This window comes from Takifugu flavidus, chromosome 10, assembly GCF_003711565.1.
Source record: "Takifugu flavidus isolate HTHZ2018 chromosome 10, ASM371156v2, whole genome shotgun sequence".
Classification (NCBI taxonomy): domain Eukaryota; kingdom Metazoa; phylum Chordata; class Actinopteri; order Tetraodontiformes; family Tetraodontidae; genus Takifugu; species Takifugu flavidus.
In genome coordinates this window covers 14815503-14836572 of record NC_079529.1, presented here as the reverse complement: position 1 = coordinate 14836572, position 21070 = coordinate 14815503, and the positions used below count along the sequence as shown (strand labels likewise).

The following is a 21070-nucleotide window of genomic DNA, read 5'->3' as shown; positions in this document are numbered from 1 at the left end:
AGGAGCAAATTCCAGGGCTGCTGCATTGGCCAGGATCCAGGAGCTTTGCCCAAATCCATCTTAATGTTGCACCTTGATCAGGTTGTTTCATATAGAGTCCACACAGAGGATGTATGGGTAATGCTGAGGTGGAAGGGAAGCTTTCTCTTTCTCTGCACTGGCTGCAATTTTTTGTCTGGATTACAGAAACGCACAGGTCAATCGTGAGAACTTCCTCTTCTCTCCTGAGGCTTTTTATAATGCTACACTGGGGAACATTATTCTTGCTATATTGTACAGGAGCATCTGTTCCAAGCTTGTACTGGAAACTCTGACCCTAAAGTGGGACACATTTCTAGGGGTGTTGGCCAATAAGTATTTAAAAAAGGTTCTTGAAATCATCTCTTTAGTTTTATTTTGTTTTTTTCAGGTTTTTTTTCACTGGTTGTTATTTGAAGATAGGAAAATAGCAACACGATAACCTGCAGTGAATCAAGTAAAGATTAAAAGTTCAATTTGATATTCATCCGTGAGAGGAAATTCTGCACCTCCAGGCATACAAACAGAACGTGTTTGATGAAGAATCCCTTTGTGCTGCATGAGTGTATTTTATTTTTATGTAGTCGGGGTTTTTTTAGACGTGATCTCTTCCTTGTTTTGTTGTTTCCTTTTTACTTTGACTGAAGCTCAGAGAGCTGAGGAAGTACAGTATAAGTAGAGGTCTGCTCCAAAATGCTCTGACAGAGCTCCCTCTGGTGGGACGGGGAGGTGCCATCCAACAGGTTCAGCCCATGATTTACATTTTTGGACGCTCTCATGAAGAGTAATTTACAGTCAGTGAACTGTTGGGATTTCACTGTCTTTCTCAAGGACGTTTCGACTGGATAGATGAGTGCGGCACTGACCGCAGCAATAAATTCTAAGCTTCCATGGTCTAAAATGTTTTCAGAGCTGCCCTGATGTGCAAAGTTTTCCCATAAATTTGGGTTACCTCATACTCTCTACGAGTCGACAGTTCGTGTGATACTAGACGGGGTCAGTGCGTAAAGGAGGCGCGTCCTTGACCAAGTCGAGGACGCTTTGACAGAGCTAGATCTCAAAGGACTTGCTACATCATTTCATTGATGATATGGACTTGTCTGGCTGTGCCTGACCTCCTTTCTCCCTCATGGACTTTTAAAATCATTATTACTGCAGCAAGCAAAACCAGGAATTGTCAAAAACGGAATGAACTGTGTTTTACTTGCACACCCAGAACCTGAGAAATAATTGACCGTGTTAAATGAGAATTTCATTGTATGGAGTAGGATTATGTTGGGAATATTGTGATTTGGGGATTTCTTGTGTAAAAGTACTGAGTCAGATGAATAGTGGCGCTTCACCGTTAGGACTCACGAAAGCTCTCTTCTCGGATATAACATGCTTAAAGTCGCATTCATCAATGGAAAAAGCATCTAATTTGCACGCACCGCACTTGAATTATGCTTGCCTTAAATTTGCACCTCCAGATGGGTGCGTAGACGATTACAATTACTTGCGGCAGTCAAAGTAAATCACAATAAATCAGTGTACTAAAACAACACAGGCAGATTTACAAATCGACCCAGAAAAGAAGTCCACTTCAGCATTTTCTGTGTTGTGACAGGACTCCACGCACTCACTCGCACTTTCAGGTCTTTTAACAGGACACACCACCGTTCATTTCACAACATACAGCCAACAGTTATACGCAGCAATGCATAAAATGGCCTCAAACTTTCCATAAATCAATGCTCTCACTTGGAACCGGTAGGCAAAATTTTAACCTTTCCATGTACCAGGTACTCAAATGCACTCCATCTTCACTCATTACAGTGCCAGACTAGCGTGAAGTGTCTCCGATAGTGAGCAGCGCGGCTGTTCATCAGAGGTGACGCACAAGTGGGAGCAGGGGATTGGGAGACTGATGAAGATGCGATTCCAACACGCACTCGGCGCCTCCGTAACAAAGCCGAGACATGCGAGGAGAATCAACACAGCGTTCACATACAACATGCATAATTAGGACTGTCGACACAGTTGGCGAATATGCGCTCCCGCTGCGACCAGCTCAGATTCACAGAAACCCCCAAAACAAAACCAGGCTAATCACAGCTGAAACGTGACGCCACCTCGATGGGAATAACAGGGTTTGTTTACACCGAGGACAACACAATAGAAAACTCACTTTATTGTGGATCAATTTCATTTCACAAGGCCCGAAAAATGTATAAATACTTCCTGAGGAGTAAAGAAAAAAAGTGTGCTTTAAAACCACTTCAAGTGGACAATCAATAAATAAAATTTTACAGGTCATTTTTCTAATATAGCAAAACACTTTAGCCAGGAAGCTAAAACAGTGCAACCATCTTATTATGTATGCGCTCATATTTGCTTCACGCATAATTATAGACATAAATCTTTTAAAGGATGTAAACAATCAGGTTCGCAAATGAATAATTTCCCCCGCAAGTGGTGTGAGAGGTAAATGAAAACAGATGGAAGCTGTAATGAAATAATCGGCTGCACAGTGCACATGTGCACGCTTAGTCGCAGCCGTTTCTGAACATTCATAAAAATTGCTTCCCTTGTTCCTATAGCATTGCAAATTTATAAATACATTAAAGTAATGCCACCCTCACACTGGATCTAATGTGCTGTCAATGGGCACAGACAGTAAATTATTCCAGCGTGCTTTTTCAGCAGAAAGCCACTCAGCTTTTTGTGCTCACAGCAGAGCGTGATTATTTTCCAAGTAATTTAAGTCTCATAAAAGCATTTAATTAATAAGCACCCATCCATTCCTAGGATCCCCTTCATATTTAGCTGAGCATTACTTCTGGGCACCACTGATGTGTATCCCCTTAATTGAGAAGTGTCATGAGAGGCATATGTAAACAGAGTAAAAAAAATACATGGCTGCATGTACATTATAGACAAATTCTCCTTTCATAGCTGTCACTGTTCCCAAGTGCATCTTGCGTGAGGTTGCTTGTCATTCACTGTCCATCACCATCAGACCTTACAAAGTGTCAGACACGCGGGTGGCTCTGCAAACGTGCATTTCAAATGGGCTCTGTCAAGTGGGGCTGTACAGTTTTGACGGTGAATGGCTAATGGGATGCGAGTGTGGTCAAGAGCCATGGTTCACTAACCCTGTCTGGTCTGAGGAGGCTCCTGGCAAAGGCTGATGCATGGCCAGTGCATTTAAAGGCACAACAATTCAAAACATGAGTGCAGGCGTCACTATATGTGTCTAGTTAAATAAGTCTTATTTGCTATTATATTGGCATTATTTAGCATATTTCATTTGGAAATAAAAAAAAAGCTTAAAAACAGTAGCGTGGAGCACTTGGTATGGAGACAACAAAAATGGCAGTTTTGGGGGGAAGACAGTCTTTTCCTGGTGGTACATTGGATCATCTCTGTCAGCTGTTTGTTTGTCAGTGGATGCAGGGCATGGTACAAGGTTGTCTGCTGACATCTGTCATCATCTCATCCTCCCTCTGTGAGCCTGTTGCTGGAGAGACACAATAAGCTCTTCATTTTCCAACATGTCATGTAGAGAAAGGCAGAACCTCTGACGTAAAGTCACTTTTCTAAACTGCCGCGGTGTCAGAACAACTGAAGTCTAAATGCATGTTTCTGCCACTCAGAAGACTGTCAGAAGACTCAGAAAAATGCCATCAAGCACGGGAAAAGAAATTCACGCAGAAGTGCAAACTGCTGGAAACACGATGCAAGTGGGAGTTGATCTGGCTTTAGCTCGGAAACATTATTTACGATGTTATTATTTACGATGGTGAACTCACCTGCCGTGGGTGAGTGGTGTGGGTGGTGGGTCTGTGCCCGTGGGCGTGAGCGTGGCCGTGCCTGTGTGCACTGTGTGGCATTTGACCAGGTCCAGTGGCATGATGCTGACGCCCGTTGTGACGCTGTTGTGTCTGGTGGGGTCGCTGGGCCACTGGTACGTTAACTGGAGGTCTCGGGGGCTGAGGTCCTCTACCTGGGGATCTGTGCTGGACGTGTTTCTTGGGCAATGACTGAAACTGTGCGAGAGCGATGACGGGAGGCGGAGTTGGAGGGTGTGGCACGCCGGCAGCGGGGGGAGGAGCTTGCGTCTGTGGGCCAGGGTGAAGCAGTGCAGCCTGGGTCTGTTGTCTGCGGTTCGGAAAGGTTTCAGTCCTGTGAGAGTGCTCTCTAAGTGCAGCCTGCGTGAGGTTACTGGGGTTAGCCTGTGAGGCGGACGTGGGCCCTGGAGCCGTGCCTCCTTGGCGAGGTTGCTTGGCACCATTGGCGACAGGCTGTGCCTCTGCGCCCTTGTCTTGTGCTGGGTTTTGGCTTGGTAGCGCTCTGCGTTGTGGGGCCACGTGCGCCTGTGGAAGGTGATTAGGATCAGCCAAAGCCCTCGTATCACTCCCCCGCGGTGCATCGCGTCCCTGTTGGGACGTGTGTCCCTGTGAGACAACAGAATGCCCTACAGAGACCTCCTGGCTTGAGCGAGGTCTTGTCTGGGGGCTGTTATCGTTTGTGCTTTCATGCCTGGAGGCGATCAGGGTTGTGATCAGGCCTCTGATGCCTTGCTGAGCGGGGGGGCTTCTGCGTGTGTAGTCTGCATTCTGAATTGCTGTAGCGCTGCGACTGTTTGGGATGAGATCAGCTGAACGGCTCCTCGTCAGTCTTTCTGTGGGTACTGGCCCATTTCTAGCCGGAGCCGTTCTTCGGGGGGCGCTTTCTCTTTGAGACAGTGGTCTGTTTTGGACTTCTCTAATGGGAGGGCGGGTTGTGTAGTCTGTAGTATTAGAGGAGCTCTCTGGTGATGTTTGCCCTTGTCGAGCTGTTCCACCGGGATACGCTGGAGTCCCATGTAGGAGATCCCAGGGCATCTGCTGGGGAGACAAGCTGGCAGGTGTATTTTCTCTACTGGAGATTCTTCCAGATGTCCTGCGAGGTTCTGAGTCCTGCAGGTACGTCTGTGTGTTTGCATTGCGTTGTAATGTGGTACCCCTGTGCGTGTATCCAGTAGGGATAAGTCCAGCCTGAGCGGCTTCTCGATGGCCATTAAATCGGTCATCGTTTTGGTAGGACATCCAATTCTGCACTGCAGGATTCGAACGTCCCACGTGCGTTAAATTTTCTGGGGCTTGTGAAGCATTATTATTGGATGCGCTGTTAAATGGAAATGAGCTCTCTTGCTGGGTCTGATGGCCATTAGCTGAGAATGAGTTAAGATTGACATGAATGGTGGGCACCTGTGCCCCGTTGTTCTGCTGGGCTGTTTGAGATGGTGTGTTAAGGCTGACGTGGACTGCTGGCAGCTGACCACCGCCCTGAGCAGGACCAGACTGGATGAGAATGTTGGGATTTTGCTGCTGCACGTTTGTGTTTACGTTCTGGTCGTCAGCTTGTGTGAAAGCTGGATTGTCAATGCCATTGTGAGGATATGGGTTGTTGTTGTTCCTAATCAATGCATGTGAGACTCCATTGGTGTGCGTATGATCAGTTTGTCTGTGTGTGTTGGAGTTGTGCTGGCCGTTCCGGAGTGCCTGGGGGTTGCTGCGGTCTCGCTGTGGGGATGTGTATAAGTTTTCATAGTTGCGAGCATGGGTGATCTGAGGACCTTGGTCCAAAATCCTTGCACCAGTGGTTTGTGGCTGTGGAGGCTTAATAAATGCAGATGTAAAAGAAGAACACACAGAAAAGACAGATAAATAGATGAAAAGCCCTTTAGCCACATGACATGGACAACAAACAAGAAATTAACAGCATGTCTATAAATGTTGGTTAAACACCACCTGTTGGGGGAAAAAAGACATAACATAAAAATAATTAAGCATATAAATCGTGCTTATCTAGGAATGATATCTAAAAGCAAATTATGTTGGATTCTAAATGTTTTACTGATAAATGAGATAAAGAATGGCACATTTCTTCACTCTCTTTTGATCTTCTCATCCTGGCCACTTGTCAGGCTACAAAATGTCTGTTATCTGTCTGCCAGCAAAAAAATAAATTGCATAATTACATCCAATAAAGATCTATAATGTAAGGGCTGTGTGTGACCTATTTACACAGTTTTAAGGGAACTTTAAAACACACGGAACTGGAACTCCAACCATTAATTTATTGACATTTCCCCTTTAGACTTACTATAGGTCTGAGCGGTGGGTTGTTTTTCTGCACTTCTTGCGCTGCAACAACACAAAACAAAAAACACAATATGCCTCATTTATAAAAAGAATGGAACAAAACACCCAAAATTGGGAACAGTGGCATACCTCTTCTCCTTCTCCCTCTATTCCTCCTTCTCCAAAGTAATATGAACAAGATTAAAATCAAGATAAGCAGCAAAAAACAGCCGATTACAATCCCTGCCACTTCCCCTCCATCGAGACATGTTCCTGAAATTGAAAAGAATGGCAACAAAGGGAGAGAATTAATAAAGATAAAGGGTCTCGAGTTCAGACAGATGAGTGTAGAAAACACAAGCCAGAAGTAAAGAATGATAACCTAATAGCAGGAACAGAAAGGAATAAAATGGGAGGAGGAGGTGTGTGTGAAAGTCACAGAATGACTTTGACCACATTCTCAAGAGATCAATCTCTCAGAATTCTTTCTGTCTTTCTCCTGTCAGGAAGACAGATACAGGGTTGGAGTCCAAAACCAACTGTCATCATTATCAGTCACAAGAGGTCAGCATCCACCATAACTCACCGACGATGGCCAAGTTGGTCTCCTGCTCAGATGTGCCTCCTGTTATGCTGTTTCTGGCTGTGCAGACGTACTGGCCGCTCTCATCAGTTGAGACGGTTTGGATCCTGAGCACCCCACTGTCCGGCTGGTTGGACACGACCGGCTGTCCGTCACGTTGCCATGAGAAGAGGGCAGGGGGCAGCGAGTCCGATATGCAGGTGAGACGCACCGTCTGTCCAAGTAACACATCTCCTCCCCCAACACAGTCTTTTGGGGTATCTTTGGTCAGCACGGGGGTGTCAGGGCCATCTGGTTCAGTGATGAGAGGAAACTGCCATCAGTATCCTGGACATTTGCTTTCAAGTACAAAATATCTGCTTGTGAAAACAGTTGATTCAGAAAGATCAATAGTTTGTTTTTAACGCTCTCAACATATGACCAAAATAGTGATGCAGCTCTGTACATTCTGAACAAATGTAAAGTAATTAATCATTTAAATTTAACTTTCTGCTGACATGCGTGGTCCTGGTCATGACCGTTAAATGTTTACAATGGTAAATTACAACATTATCATGCGAAATGAATTAAAATCATGAATGCTGTGCATATCTGCACTACAGCGACATGATAATGCACAATAACATATTAGACCATTCATGTGAAAAGGTCCGAAAGCTTTTGTTTAAATGTGCCAAACGTTTGATGAGCTGCGAAATAAATGTCAAAAGGACACTTAACAGCGCAAAAACAAAGGAAGTGGATGAATGTTGCATGATTCCGAGCACTAGTTGTGGTAAGAAGCTGTTTTTGCTGTGGCTACAGCAGCTACCGATTGCACCATTCACCGTAAACTCACAGTACACAGTGATGCTCCGTGTGGCTGTTTGAGCACTGATGGCATTGCTGGCAGTGCAGGTGTACTCCCCAGCATCGCTCCGCTGTGCCGGGGAGATAACCAGAGAATCGCCCGTGATGGTGATCCTTGCGTCAGGGCTGATGGTTGCGCCTCCTTTGCCCCACTGGACCGTAATCTCTGTCCCAGCCGTCCAGGTGCACCTCAAAGACACATTTCTTCCCTCCGCCGCTACTGTGGGGACAAGAAGACCGATCCCCGCTACTGCATCTACAAGAAGGGGGGAAAAATGGTTCCTCAACAGGCTTAAAAACATGAAGATGCAGAGACTAAATAGATGGTAGTGGTGCGATTTTGTTAAGGATAATTTGCCGTTATCAGAGAAAGTGAAAGTGGATTAGAGATGCTATTCAGATTGAGGCACAGATGGTCAGCAGGGAGGGCAGATGGTATGAGTGGTAGCCTAGGAGCGCCTTGGCAGGCGTCCCAAGTTCAAGAATTGGAGGGAAAGAAGAGGGGTCATATTGACTGAGGTGGCTGACTGAGAAAGAAAAACACAGGCGCTACAAGAAACAAAAACATTCCAGCAACAACCAAACAGGTTTATTCAGTGGTATTTTCACACTTTCTGCAAAGACCTTTCCCCTCACAATTTCTGCTCCCTCCCCCATTTCCTGAGTAAGCAGCTGCGAGTGGCGTTCACAGACATGAATGTTCCGTGATGTGAAATAGCTGTTTGCGAGTTTAAAGGATGTGACCTTTCTGCAATAATAGTCTACAGCTTCAAACAATTAGGTCACCCAGCCACCCCATTAGCGCCGGTGGCGCGAGGCATGAGAGAGCCTCTACATCATCCCTCCAGCGTGGGCTGAAAACGCAGAAGAGACACTGTAGTTCTGGCTCCATCATGGTGCTGCATACAAAAAAATGCAAAAACTGTATTTCTGGAACTGGGATTCTACACCTAGCTACAGTATCAAACATCTAAATGTATGACCAATGCATAACTAATTTGTATTAATTAACAGACATGCCAGAGCTACTAGTTCACTTGATTCAATCCCTTTATTAATTTTACCTCACCCACTATGGGTCACTAATTTTATTAAACCTCACAGACGGAAAGCACTTACTCCCTGTACCCTCCCTCTTTAAGCCCTCTTCTGTCTCTTTAACATCCCTGATCTGCTCATGTCCTCCCTCTCCTGCACACTTCAACCTTTTCATCCGTCATCCTCACAGGAGCAGGACTTTGTCTCTTACCGAATACTCTCAGCTGGACTGACTTGGAATTAGGATCCAGGCCAGTTGTAGCAGACGGGATCACCTGCACGGAGTAGTTCCCCTTGTCCTGGAGCCGCGTACCCACTATTCGGAGTTGGGTGGCAGAAATGCTGAGTCTGCCCAGGAACTGGTCCACTGGGTTAATGACCGAGACTCCTCCAGCCCACACACCCAGGGTTTGTCCTTGGTACTGCCATGTCATAGACAGGACCTGAGATACTGTCAGCACAGTGAACACTACCTCTGAACCTGTTTGAGCCACCAGTGGGTCTGTCTGGAACTGAATCTGTACCAGGTCTTGAGCCAGTACACAGGAAGTGAGGAGGACTGAGGAGAAAATAAGAGAAAACAGTGAATCAAAGACGCGCAACAAAAGAAATTGTCCATAGTTGGGTTTTCCCCCCCACCCCATATGGCAAAAGATGTGGCAATTATAAATGCTGAAACTCCCAACATTCAAAACCAAAATCAAGGTTTGTTTGTTTGTTGAAATCTTTTTTTATTATTATTTTAAGAGGAACATTTCCACTGGGCTGTTTTCAATAATTCAGGCCTTAATCTTTGTTTTACTGCCTGCACATTAAAAATATGTGAAGGCTCTAATTTCATACATGCCCCGTTATCATGCTAATATTTGATGTTAGCGAGAGTGGGGTAAGTTGAAGCACTTTTTAATGATGCCATCTTCTTGGCTAGGAAAAATTACAGCATAAAAACAAAACTAAAACAATTTTCAAGCACCTACTTGGTATTTCAACAATTAGAGCTTCCACCCACTAAAGAACAGGGCAGATACAAAGACTGCAGGACAGAAAAATAACACAAGTGAAGGCCAAAACCTTTTGTAACTTGACTATAACGTTCTTCCTTCGAACAAGGCTTTTTATTACTCAACTAATTACTCCACATTCCAGCCTCGAAGGCTGACAGGAAATATTAAGTGCTGCTGTGTGCGTGCAGCTCCTCCTGCCTTTTCAGTTTGAGGTAACATCTTCAGCACATCACTTTGTGGAAAAAAAAGGTGCCTCATCATTGAGTCGCCTAACAGATCCCTGTTTCTTGGTTCGCTTGGCTCAGCCTCAGAGCTCTCATTATCGGATTGCACGTGTCATCGGATGGGATGGCGACATTATTTTCATTTCTTCATAACCCTCACCCTGCTCTGGGCCCTGTACTGTGGTCACACCAGTTTCATCAACATTAAAAAGGATGTTTAGAGGGAATTTATGCCTGTAAAAAACAAGTGGATTAAATTAATGAAGCAGCCATGGACTTCTCCCCTTCACATGGACCCATACATTAACGGTGATGGGGGAATATATGGTCACATGACTCTAAATTTGCACTACTGCCTCAATACTGGGAGTGAGACATCTTACAAAGCAGCTCTCCCCTAACATCAGCTGAGGCTGGTCAATATCATTAAATATCAAGTCTTTTGAAACAGTGACCCCAGAAACCTAGTAGGTTTATCAAGTTTTGCATAGCTGATTAAATGTTTCAAATCAAATTAATCTTTATTGATATAGCGTCTTTTACAATCAAAATTGTTTCAAGGCGCTTTCCAGAATCCCAGGGCCTGACCCCAGACAAGCAACAGTGGCAAGGAAAAACTCCCTTTAACAGGAAGAAACCTTGAGCAGGACCAGGCCCATGTAGGGGGACCCTCCTGCTGATGGGGGGCTGGGTAAAGAGAGAGGAGAGGAGAGAGGAGAGGAGAGGAGAGGAGAGGAGAGGAGAGGAGAGGAGAGGAGAGGAGAGGAGAGGAGAGGAGAGGAGAGGAGAGGAGAGGAGAGGAGAGGAGAGGAGAGGAGAGGGAACAGGTAGAGGATAGAATGGAGAGGAGAGGAGAGGAAGGAGGGAGGACAGGTAGATGATATAATGGAGAGGAGAAGAGAGGAGAGGAGAGGAGAGGACGGGCACAGAGCACAGAAACACATACAAAAATACACTATTTATGCATTTCAGACCCACACTGGTCAAACAAATGTTTCCAGATGAGTTCAAGATTCAAGTTCAGCATCTTATGACAAATAAATCCACAACTATGACCCCGTGCTGCTCTTGGGACTCATGAGTGAGGTACACAGATTTTCCACTCATGTCATATGTGCCAACTTTCTTCCAAGAGTCAGTGGTGCATGAGCAATTTTTCAGAAACAAAGGAGATTGTCCACATTTAGGGTTTAGCCGCTACGTGGTGTTTGCCCATTTGTGTGTGAAGATAGTGGGGGAAAAAATGCGTTGAAGTATTGGCAGGCTGCGCCAGTGCTTGTTTGTGTTGTTATTACAGTTTCAGGCACAGACCGAAAGGCTGCATTTTCAATGGCCTTTCGCTGGCATATAAAATGGTAGCACGCAACAGCGCTCTGGTCAGTGAATTATGGTGAAGGAAATCAATACAGCCCTGATCGGTCTCACTGGACTGACTTTACACTATTTTTCACAGGGAAGCATAGCATGAAATGACAAAGGCCAACAGCAAGATGGATTTTAGACAAGAGAAGTGTTTCAGTGCCAAATTTAAAATATCAATAGCCTTGTTGCTGTTACAGAGATGACAGGAAGATAAAGAGCCTTGAGTAAGAACTGAGAAACTCCCTGAGTGACAAAGCATAATAGCAAATGCAAGAGGAACATATTTGTTTGCAAATCTACCATAATAGTTGTATTTTGCTATGCTGCATAACCAATATGTTTTAAGCGATTTAGTTGAATTTTCCGTCAAGAAATGACAGCATGACCGTATGGAACCTGATTAAATTATTAACCACAACGAATATGGAATACCTGAAAATTCTATATTTCCTGTCTCAGGGGGGGAATCAGCAATTTACTCGCACCGTTTATTCAGGGACGCATACATTAACATGCAGGTACTTAAAATAAAATGAGATTTGGTCACCTGTGCAGCTTTAATTCCTACTTTATAGGAAGGAAATAGCAAAGTTATGTTATGAGAATATTGCGGATTAGGCTACTACCTTTTTCTCATCAACACTAACACGTCCTCTATAAAATGAGCCAAAGAAAACATAGCAAACAGAATAAATATGTAAAGTAGAGCAGATTTGCTTGATTGTGCTGCATCCATTGCTGTGGTACTACACACCAGAGTCCCTGTAGATGTTAAATCTTTCTGAAAATGTTCATACCCTTTTTTCTTTCATTTATTATACATAATTCACACACTTGCTAATATGATCTATATCACTGCAGTCATCAGTTTTTAATTTATTTCTAATTTATTGACCTATTAAAGAATCGATTTGGTCAAAGACATCAATGATTGCCAAGTGGAAAAGTGGTCCAGATTTAAAGAATGGCAGCTTGTAATAGAAGTTTTTCGGACTGACACTCACCAAAATATGGCTACAATTGTTTCTAAATTGTGAGTGCAGCAGATTTAACAATGATTTAATCAATCATAATAAAAATTAAAGAACATTTCTCGTGATGCAAAGCACAGAGTCCCACCAGGAGGATGTAAAATGTCCATTTACTGTAGATGTCTGAAAGTAACTTTCAGGACAGGTAATATACCTTTTGATACGGTCAGATTCGGGTTTATCTTGTTTATTGTGCGTGTATTTTGTGTAAATGGGTGTCGTTATTTTATAAACTCTGAGTTTGTATTAAAATATGCAGCAATTGAGTGCGTGAGATTTCAGCTGTGAGGCAGGAGTGAAGGCAACACGTGACGCGTTTATGGCGTAAACAGGAATGAAGACGCGCAGGTTTCAGAGGGTTCAGGCGAGTTCTCCAGTTGACCACAACTGTTTGAAAAAGTGTGTGAAACGATACACATCCACTCCATTCAGCCACAGACTCAACTTTCGACTGTTTTCGCCCATACTGAGGAAACTTAGAGATGGTCATTACCTGTCAGTGACAGACTGGGAAAGAGCAAAGGTCCTCTCATGACGTCAGCCAGGTCGGTCTACGAAAACGTTCATCTTTTTAGTATCCACATAAAACTCAACCTTATGCCCAAATTAAGCCCCAAAATATGTTAACTCGTAAAAACATTGGGTTCAATTCTTGAACAACGATGAGGTAAAGTTGAATAAACTTACCCCACACTATTTCCAACACGTTTGTGTTCATTTTGGACTGAATTCTTAGGCGGCTGGAACTTGTGTTTGCTAACTGGCTAGTGGCTTCAGCTTCCGTAGCATCCCCCTCACCTGTCCTCTTAAAGGCGCCGCACACCTTTATCTGACCTGTCCGACAGGTAAGTGGCGATCCGAGGGGCATTTTGGATAATAACAACATGTAATAAACTGCAAGTTATCCCATTTCCGTTTGTGCTTCAAAAACTAATTTGTGTTCATGAAAGTATAAACTTTAATGTAACATGTACAAAGTATATATTTTTAATTTAATTATGACATCACATACACGCCATTTGCCTCTGATTCTGCTTAGCACGTTAAGTATTTTCTTCTTTTACATCAATTATAAATGAAAATCAACAGAGTGCAGCTAGTTTATTTTCTTTTATGAAACACAACAGCTATGGACTGATGGTGTGCGGTTATATCATCTCTGCACATTTGACCTGGAGCCACATTTGCCCAGTTTAGTGGATTAATTTAAAGCATAAATAGCAAGATATGATTTAGCATCCAGAGCCAGAGGCGTGTGAATGTTGATGTAGTTCAGCTATGCGTCAGCGCCACCCACTGGTTGGCCCCAGCTAACAACAGCTGTGTGCGCCACACCAAAAATTGTCTCCATTGTTTATTAATCCGATGTAACAATATCAATCACCTTATAACCAATAATCTGCTTTTTTCGACTGGACTTTGAAAATACTGGACTCTGTGTGTTTTTGCGAGATAATGCAAGAATGAGGATTTCTTTCCCCAAAATCATGGTAGTTCTTGCAACCAATGTAAGAGAATGAGAACCTGACTATTCTTGAAGATGCTCCCCAGTTGGGTGCAAGAGACAATTATTAGAGGAAAAATAAAAACGGGCTGACTTATGTATCGCAAACCACTTTACAATTCAGCATCAATAAACCAGATTGTGTCTGCAGGGCGACACAATGTTTGTGCTGGATAAGGTACAAAGTCTGTTTCAACATTGTCACTGGTTTCAGAAGAATATGACTACATTTTATCTAGGTTTATAAATAGCGGTGTGAAGAGACAAGTCTTAGATTTCTTGTTGTATTGCCAGCATGTCATGTGACCCATGTATAAAAAGGAGAGGGGAGTAAACCTATCTGACTTTAGAATGGATAGCCTGCTTATTATAGAACAAAATATAAAGAGTTTGTACAGGAAAGAGGGGGAGCCAGGGCAGAGGAAGCAGCTTCAAACCAAATTTCCTCCCACAGACAGCCTGCTTTATAGGCCGGCCCTGACAGATGACGCCCTGAAACCTTTGCTTCTTCTGTAGGTTTCCAGCGTCTGCAGTAACAGCTGGGAAGCTGTCATCTCTGGGTTACTTCTTACGCTGCAATGTCAGCCGGTTCCTTCAGGACCGTGAATCTAAGCTGTGTCTAACTTGTGCCACACCTCAACACCAGGGGACGCAGACAGTGGGAGAGGTCTGTTGTAATTGTTTTGCTCAGCTTTGGAGAGGTAGGTGAATCCCAGGTCTCCAGGAAGGTTAAATTGGAGTTTTTGTGGGGGTTTTAAATCTAAATATGTGTATGGAGCTGTGAATTATAAGTGCCTGAGGTAATGAGAGTCGGATTCGACCCTGTTTTGTTCTGATTCTGATCCAGAATTGCCATCCAGGTACCACATAAATGCATTGTTGTGTCTTTAAATGCCTGTGCCTTGTGTTTTTGGGAGGATGGCATGGAATCATGAGGGTGATGTCATCCGCAGAGGAAGTGTGCTGCTACATGAGCTCATGGACAAATTCCTGCTTGTGTCTCCTGTCAGGAGGTGTCATGGAGCTGCAGCATTCTCTGTCCTGGAGGGTTGTCCTGCTGCTCCCCTTAAGTAAGGCCTTTTGAAAACCCTGAAAGAAAAGCAAAGATTTCTCTGCCTTTTGTGTTCCGGAAAGCTCGCAGCAGTAATTCGCTGTTGCTAACTCTCATCTGCCTGTAGAGTTAAGATGCTGATTAATATTCCCTGTGGTTAACGTGCAGGAGCCGTTAGGTCCGCTGCAGATTTGACACAGATTTTGGATATTGATGGATATCGCATTAGGCATGGCTGTCATGTGGTATAAATCATCCCTTTATGTAGTTTGACGGGAAGGGGCCATACATATTCATAGTACACGCTGTGGATGGAGATGAATTGCTGTGCCATTGTTGGTTTTATTAGCTTACACAATGCAAAGCGTCTCAAAGCCAACGGCTCTACGTGTCCACACTGATGAATATAAAACGTCGTTCATCACCTCATCGGTCACATCTCTCGCCGCCGTGCAGTGCCATGTGGTCTCCTCGCAATGTCAGTGCGCGTCCTTAATGAAGAGCCTGTGCACGTGATCCCCGGGACAGCTCTGCTTTTGAAAGCTGGCATGGAGCACGGACCCCTCGAAGATATCACCATGGTAACCTGGGAGCGGGAGCCTGAAGCTGGAGCCTCTCCTCAGAGAGTGACTCTGGCCACCTGTCCTGGCAGAAGATCCAAATGTTCCGGCTCGAGGTCAAACGTGCAGGTCAGCGTGGAGGAGCAGGAGACCACCCTTCAGCTGATGGGATACGGCGCTGAGGACAGCGGCGTGTACACTGTGACCATCACAGACCAACGAGGGGCCGAGATCAGCGCACAGTGCGTCGTCAGAACTTATGGTACGGTGACGGAACTTCTGATTAGTTAGCAGCGTCGATGAGTATTGACCACTAAGTGTTGCTCATTCGACGCTCAGGAAAGTTAGTATGTAATTTAATTCTGGCTGTTACAATAGAAATTAGTTTGATTTAATTAGATTTTTAACGTCAGGCCAATTTGGGGTCAATACTGAGGTGATGCATTACCAAGATTACAGTGACTTATAGAATTATTGTATCATTCTATCATCAAATGTGCTTTGTTGGCCTTTCTTGTGGACTTTGAAAGAATGTTCTGTTTCACCCACTTCAGCTGTTGAATCCACATTAATTCCTAACATAATGTTGCAATGTTGCTTACAGGGGTGACATTTTTGGTGAATATTTAACCTTATTGCTTGACTGGTTTCGTTTACATGTAATATTTACGTGTAGTAGACGAAACGCCCAGCCAATAAACCCAATAATTACAGCATAACAAGATGAAAGCAGCTATATTCTCAACTCTTTCCTCTCATCAACTTGCTTCCAAACTGCAGCTTAATTTCATGCCAGCATGCCTCGTTTTATTACTGCGGATGTTTAATCTAATTTTTTTTTTTAATGAAAAGCCTCAGTTTAAAATATGCGTGCAGGCTTTAATATATGGTGCTTTCTGAACGTGTCTGGACCTCCAGATGAACCTGTTTCGCTGTAGCACTCTAGTTTTGTGTCAGAGCACCGCTGCTTTTATTCCTCTTCTGTCTGCTCTCCCAGCAGCGATTCATCAACTCCATCTTCTCCACACCTGCTTTCTCAGGTTCCAGGCTCTCCACCATCACATTCACCCACATTACAGCCTGCTCCCCTGCCTCATTACCGTCTCTGAATCCGAGCCAATTTCTCCTGACAGCTTTAAACGTCTCCCATGATTCTTTTTGACAGACCCCCTTGAAGAGCCATGGGCTGAACTCTTAACAGATAGACGCTTACGACTGAGCATTCCACATCATTTTCCCTCTTTTCAGTCTTCTCCTGCCGGCGGTTTTGTGTCTTTGCAGAGGCGGTGCACCACGTCTCAGTGAGCATCAACATATCTCATTCCTCGCTGCTTTGTGGCGAGGCCTGGGGAACAGACCCCCGCTTCAGCTGGTTCTATGAGAGAGTTGCTGTCGACGACACAGTGGGAAGAGTCTCCAAAGATGGAGCGACGCTATACGTGACCAAGATGCCTTTCTGCGGCCACTTTACCTGCACAGTCAGCAACAAGCTGGGCTACAGTTCTGCCGCCTACACAGCAGGTACAAACCGAATGATCAAAACAGTGAGATTGTCTTAAAACTGTTGTTACAAGCAGACGCTCCAGAAATAATGAGTCATTAAAGTTTGTCAATATCTTGATGGCATTATTAAAGGGTCCAAAGAGTAAGATTTGGTGGCAACTAGTCATCTGAATTGGGAATATTGGTTTCTGGCAGCCAATATCAAATCTGGATCAATATTTGTACATGTCTCCACCTCCTAATTTAAATACAACAGACATTAGTATGCTGAGACAATTACAAAAACACATCTGCAAATATTAGCTGTTTTGGGGTTGTTTGTTTTTTGCTACATTTCTTTTAAATGTTCAGCTCTGTTCCTCATGCATTTATTACTTTTTAACTCAAAATTAATACCAAGCCCAGCCCAGCCCAGCAGCTGCTGCTGTGTGTGTGTGTGTTGTGTGTGTGTGTGTGTGTGGTGTGTGTGTGTGTTTGTGTGTGTGTGTGTGTGCGCGGACACAAACCCTGAAAATCCTGACAAAATTAAATATTGAGACACTTTCCCGCCATTCTGTTTTTATTTTAATCTTTGTTCTTATTACATTTCTCCGCATGCATAAATGTTCTTGCCCCCCCCCCCCCCCCCCCCATAAAGAGCCTTGTTAATCTCCCTGTTTTGGCTTTGCAGCCTATGAGTGTTTGGTTCTCGTCTGACGCTGAGCTTGGTTTCCCCTCAGCAGACAACTGTCTTTGGCAATAAAGCCCATAAAAACCAAACAAATGTGTGTTAGATTGAGGCCAGGTGAAGCATTTAGCAGCAGAGAGCGTCAGATATTTCCCCGGGGAGCTGGTGGAGACCCAAATCGCTTTAAGAAGCCAGACTTTTGGATTTACGCTCACCAGCTGGCAAAAGCACAATTCCAAAGGAATACTAATATCACTACACAAGTTAAACAAGGATAAGAATGCAATCCTGCCCATGCCTCATCCATTACAATGACCTTGATTTGCTGGTATCACAGACATTAACATTAAAGATGGTCTTTAACTGTCCAGCACGGCTGGACGGGTGATAAACAACCTGTTTGTAGCCCCGTCAATATTCACACGGGAAAGCTGTTTCGATCTGGAACTGATTGCGTCTTCTGCTCATCGCTGGTGGCTTTTTGCTGATAAATTTCCTGCAACCCAATCGATAAATCATCGGCGCTGTAGCCGTTAAGCAGGTGAGATGGACGCAGATTTGCCAGGAGCAGCCATCCAAAGGCACTGGGAATATGTTTACTTTAATCATTCCTTTTCAGTCATGCCCTGGTTTGATTGATCTATTTGAATTCGCCGTAACTTCTGTGTTCTTGTCCCTCGTCTGCGGGTGTGTTATTCCTGGACGGCAGCGCCGTGTGAGACAGAGGACAGAGGGACAACAGCTGCTGTGGTTTGTCTCATCCTCCTGCTCCTCTTAGCAGGCGTGCTGGTGTTTCTGCTCTGGAGGTACACACTCATGTGCATTAAAGCTTCGGAATAAGTCCTCCAGCATGGACAGTGACACACATAAGGCCTGGCAGACTCGGGATTGTGTGCTGACAAGACAATTAGAGGGTTTGCTCAAGGGTTCGCACGGTTTGTCAGGTGGCGTTTGATCAGACCTGGTCTCTTTTCAGACAACACCGGCACAGTCGCAGAGGAGAGCGGCTGCGGGAAGATTTGGATGACACCATCTGAAGAAAGGATTTCTCTGACGGGACGACTGGAAGTGCAGCGGAACTTCCTGTCAACATTAAGACCTTGAACTGGAGAGCAAGCCGCCTGCGGTGAATTAGGAGTCTAAAGCTGAATATGTCCCCCTTTTTTTAATCACCATGAACATATTGTAATGTGTACTTGTATAATAACAGAATATTGAAAGCATCAGTCCTTTGACTACATGATTTTATTCTGAATATTCTTACTATGATTAAGCTTGTGGCCAACAACACTTACTTAATCTTAATGGCTGATTGATAGTCAGAAGGACACTGATGTTGAAAATGCTGTTTGTCAAGAGCAAAACAAGGAAAATGTACCTTTTTTTTGCAAATATATATACCGTATATAGTTTCAATTATAGAATAATGCTTGAGTCTAGTTTTTTATTTCTCCTCTGCTGTTGTGCTGCTGTGCTCAGAGCTAAATGGGAGTTTTGGAGGAAATGAGACCAGAGGGTCGCAGGACAAACACAGACCAGATTATAACTGGTGGGGGACTGAAAAACCATTGAACACCTGTCAGGAATGTTTAGGCGCATCCCCGGCGATTGCTGTAGCTAAAATGAAGAGTTCTCAATATCTCTAATATTTATCTTACCTCCTCCCTGAGGCTCCATCCTGAGGAAAGAGAGACAATGATGAAATTTAATGAAAATGGAATGAGAAGCGCGGAGTGTCGGGAATACAGATTTCACTGTCATGTACAGACCAGCTATGCTAGCCTGCAAAATGCAAAACCCGCATCCGTTTGAACTTCTCCTTCTGTTATTTTTTTCAAAGCAAAGGGAGACGTGAGCGTTTTAAAAGGCACATTCACCCAGACTTGTGCCAAAGCATTAATTCTGCTCCCACTGCATTCATTCAGTTTGCCATGTGCTGCAGAGCATTCAGCTTTCCACGTGCCTCTCATCAGGATGGGGAGCCGATAGCTGCTCGGGGGATTGAATCTCCCCTGAGCTGAACCCACCACAACCTGGGCCAAGGATTTAATGGTCCTCGCAATTTTTTTTACAGTTGTGTGCAGAACCTCCACAAGTAAATAATCGGGAAGTTGACTTTAAAGCGCTCGTCCAAATATACGAAGCACCTCTATTGCTTCTAAAACATCCTAATGAGCTGGACTATTTTGACTACATTGGTAAAATATAATGGCTTGTTCACATAGTCTCAAGGATAATTCCGACCAGAATAGGGAATAATGGCTCAGGCCAGCTGTTTGCAGGGAAAATGTCACCGTCTATGGGTGAAATGGCCATCTGCTAAGGTTTGCCGTCCATCCCTAAAGATTTGTTACCCATAACTGTGCAGATATATACCAGAACCAGACCAAGTGGTGATGCTATAGGGAGCGCAGGGATTCACAGATTGTTGGAGAATAAACTTGACTGTGCTTTTTGTTCTGTTTGTTAGTCCGCACTAACTAACTCAACCAATATTCGTGAATATTCATCTTCATAAAACAAATCTTCAGTGAAGAAAAATCCGTACATCAAATCAGCGGAAACCTGCTGTCCATCTGTTCACTCAAGGTCTCTTTAATTCCTTTTAAATGTATTTGATGAGAGGTTGATAGTGCTTTAGGATCCAGTGATGTTTCTGAGGACGTGCACTGAGAGCTGTGGTTTAGGGATCCGAGCCGGGTCCCCAGCAAGACTGCGGATACCCCGGAGTTCCAGCACTTCTCCACAATCACAGGAACTGTTTCTCTGTCTTTGTCGTTTCTTGTCAAGCCTGACGATCTCAAGTGACGACCAATCTATTAGCACGCTGCAAACAAAGATAAAAACACAATGGTGACCCCGTGTTATCTTGAAGTTGAATTGCACATATTTTGTATGTCCCTATCAAAATGATCAATCAATTGCCGTATTCATCGCACACTGGTGAGCAGTGAAGTGACCACAACAAGAGAAGAATGTGTGGAAATTAACTGTTACAATGGTCCATCATGTATTCATCCAGTCCGTCCACAGAGCAGAAGAGATTGCCTGCTGATCCTTGACAGCTCAATATTATCTCATCAACATTTCAGTGACGCACACACACATAAACACACATTGGCTGGATTCTTGTTATCTAGCTGAATTGTCATGAGCACTGAGCTGTAAGATGCCCATGAGAACCATCAGTTGCCACTCTTCCCTTGGCTGACCCTCAATTATTCAATGTCTCTGTGTGCATTCCAGCCCTGTTAATCTTATCGCAGCTTGATTTCCTTTCCAGAACTATACGTATTTATGCACAGATGAGGACAAGTGCAAAAAAAAAAAAAAGACTAGCAAAGAAGAATAGCTGCCATGGTATGATTAGAGAAAAGCCTGAACGCTATTGTCATCAGCCCAAGGAATGTATCTAAGGGGATTTTTAGACTTGTTTATTTGCTGTTACACACAATATGCAAAGACTGACGCTAATTTTCGCTGTAGCTTGTTGTAACAATAGAAAATAGAACAGGGACCTGCGACAACATAATAGCTTAATCGATCAATTCAAATCATTAAACGCAATA

General features: G+C 44.0%; 3 protein-coding genes across 6 annotated transcripts in view; 1 reads left to right on the top strand and 2 right to left on the bottom strand.

Annotated features, from left to right (window-relative positions):
* Window positions 1–2170: 2170 nt before the first annotated feature.
* On the bottom strand, window positions 2171–13018 carry si:dkeyp-97a10.3 (uncharacterized). 2 transcript variants are annotated; one of them, XM_057044150.1, is made up of 9 exons: window positions 12904–13018; window positions 12710–12767; window positions 8807–9154; window positions 7547–7813; window positions 6712–6999; window positions 6276–6398; window positions 6148–6188; window positions 3810–5660; window positions 2171–3517 (listed from the first exon to the last, which is right to left on the bottom strand). In XM_057044150.1, exons 2-9 carry the CDS (start codon window positions 12747–12749, stop codon window positions 3488–3490), a joined length of 2988 nt encoding a protein of 995 aa, XP_056900130.1. In that variant the 5' UTR covers window positions 12750–12767; window positions 12904–13018; the 3' UTR covers window positions 2171–3487. The 2 variants fall into 2 exon arrangements, with proteins under 2 accessions (XP_056900130.1, XP_056900132.1); XM_057044152.1 differs by having other exon boundaries at window positions 2171–3511.
* Window positions 6775–18727, top strand: si:dkeyp-97a10.2 (uncharacterized). Of its 2 annotated transcripts, none has more exons than XM_057044158.1 (7): window positions 6775–6908; window positions 14237–14421; window positions 14731–14790; window positions 15228–15593; window positions 16613–16852; window positions 18211–18307; window positions 18478–18727. In XM_057044158.1, exons 1-7 carry the CDS (start codon window positions 6871–6873, stop codon window positions 18536–18538), a joined length of 1047 nt encoding a protein of 348 aa, XP_056900138.1. In that variant the 5' UTR covers window positions 6775–6870; the 3' UTR covers window positions 18539–18727. The 2 variants fall into 2 exon arrangements, with proteins under 2 accessions (XP_056900138.1, XP_056900139.1); XM_057044159.1 differs by lacking the exon at window positions 6775–6908 and adding an exon at window positions 12446–12761.
* A 1328-nt stretch (window positions 18728–20055) lies between these two features.
* LOC130531980 (protein argonaute-3) overlaps window positions 20056–21070 on the bottom strand; it is a 30743-nt gene continuing 29728 nt past the window's right edge. For both annotated transcript variants that reach the window (XR_008952242.1, XM_057044155.1), the window contains one exon: window positions 20056–20328. Coding sequence is in view for 1 of the 2 variants with exons in the window: in XM_057044155.1 (XP_056900135.1) it covers window positions 20302–20328 (27 nt within the window). In the remaining variant the exon portion in view is untranslated. The remainder of the gene's footprint in view (window positions 20329–21070) is intronic.

Excerpts from the sequence above, each read along its gene's own strand:
- si:dkeyp-97a10.2 (XM_057044158.1), top strand. The coding sequence starts at position 6,871 with ATGAGAAGAGGGCAGGGGGCAGCGAGTCCGATATGCAG. Across the intron at positions 6,909-14,236 it reads GCAGCGAGTCCGATATGCAG|GTTTCCAGCGTCTGCAGTAA; the intron begins GTGAGACGCACC and ends CTTCTTCTGTAG. Across the intron at positions 15,594-16,612 it reads GTGCGTCGTCAGAACTTATG|AGGCGGTGCACCACGTCTCA; the intron begins GTACGGTGACGG and ends GTGTCTTTGCAG.
- si:dkeyp-97a10.3 (XM_057044150.1), bottom strand. The coding sequence starts at position 12,749 with ATGAGAGGACCTTTGCTCTTTCCCAGTCTGTCACTGACAG. Across the intron at positions 9,155-12,709 it reads TCCCAGTCTGTCACTGACAG|TCCTCCTCACTTCCTGTGTA; the intron begins GTAATGACCATC and ends TTTTCTCCTCAG. Across the intron at positions 7,814-8,806 it reads AGTCCAGCTGAGAGTATTCG|ATGCAGTAGCGGGGATCGGT; the intron begins GTAAGAGACAAA and ends CCCTTCTTGTAG.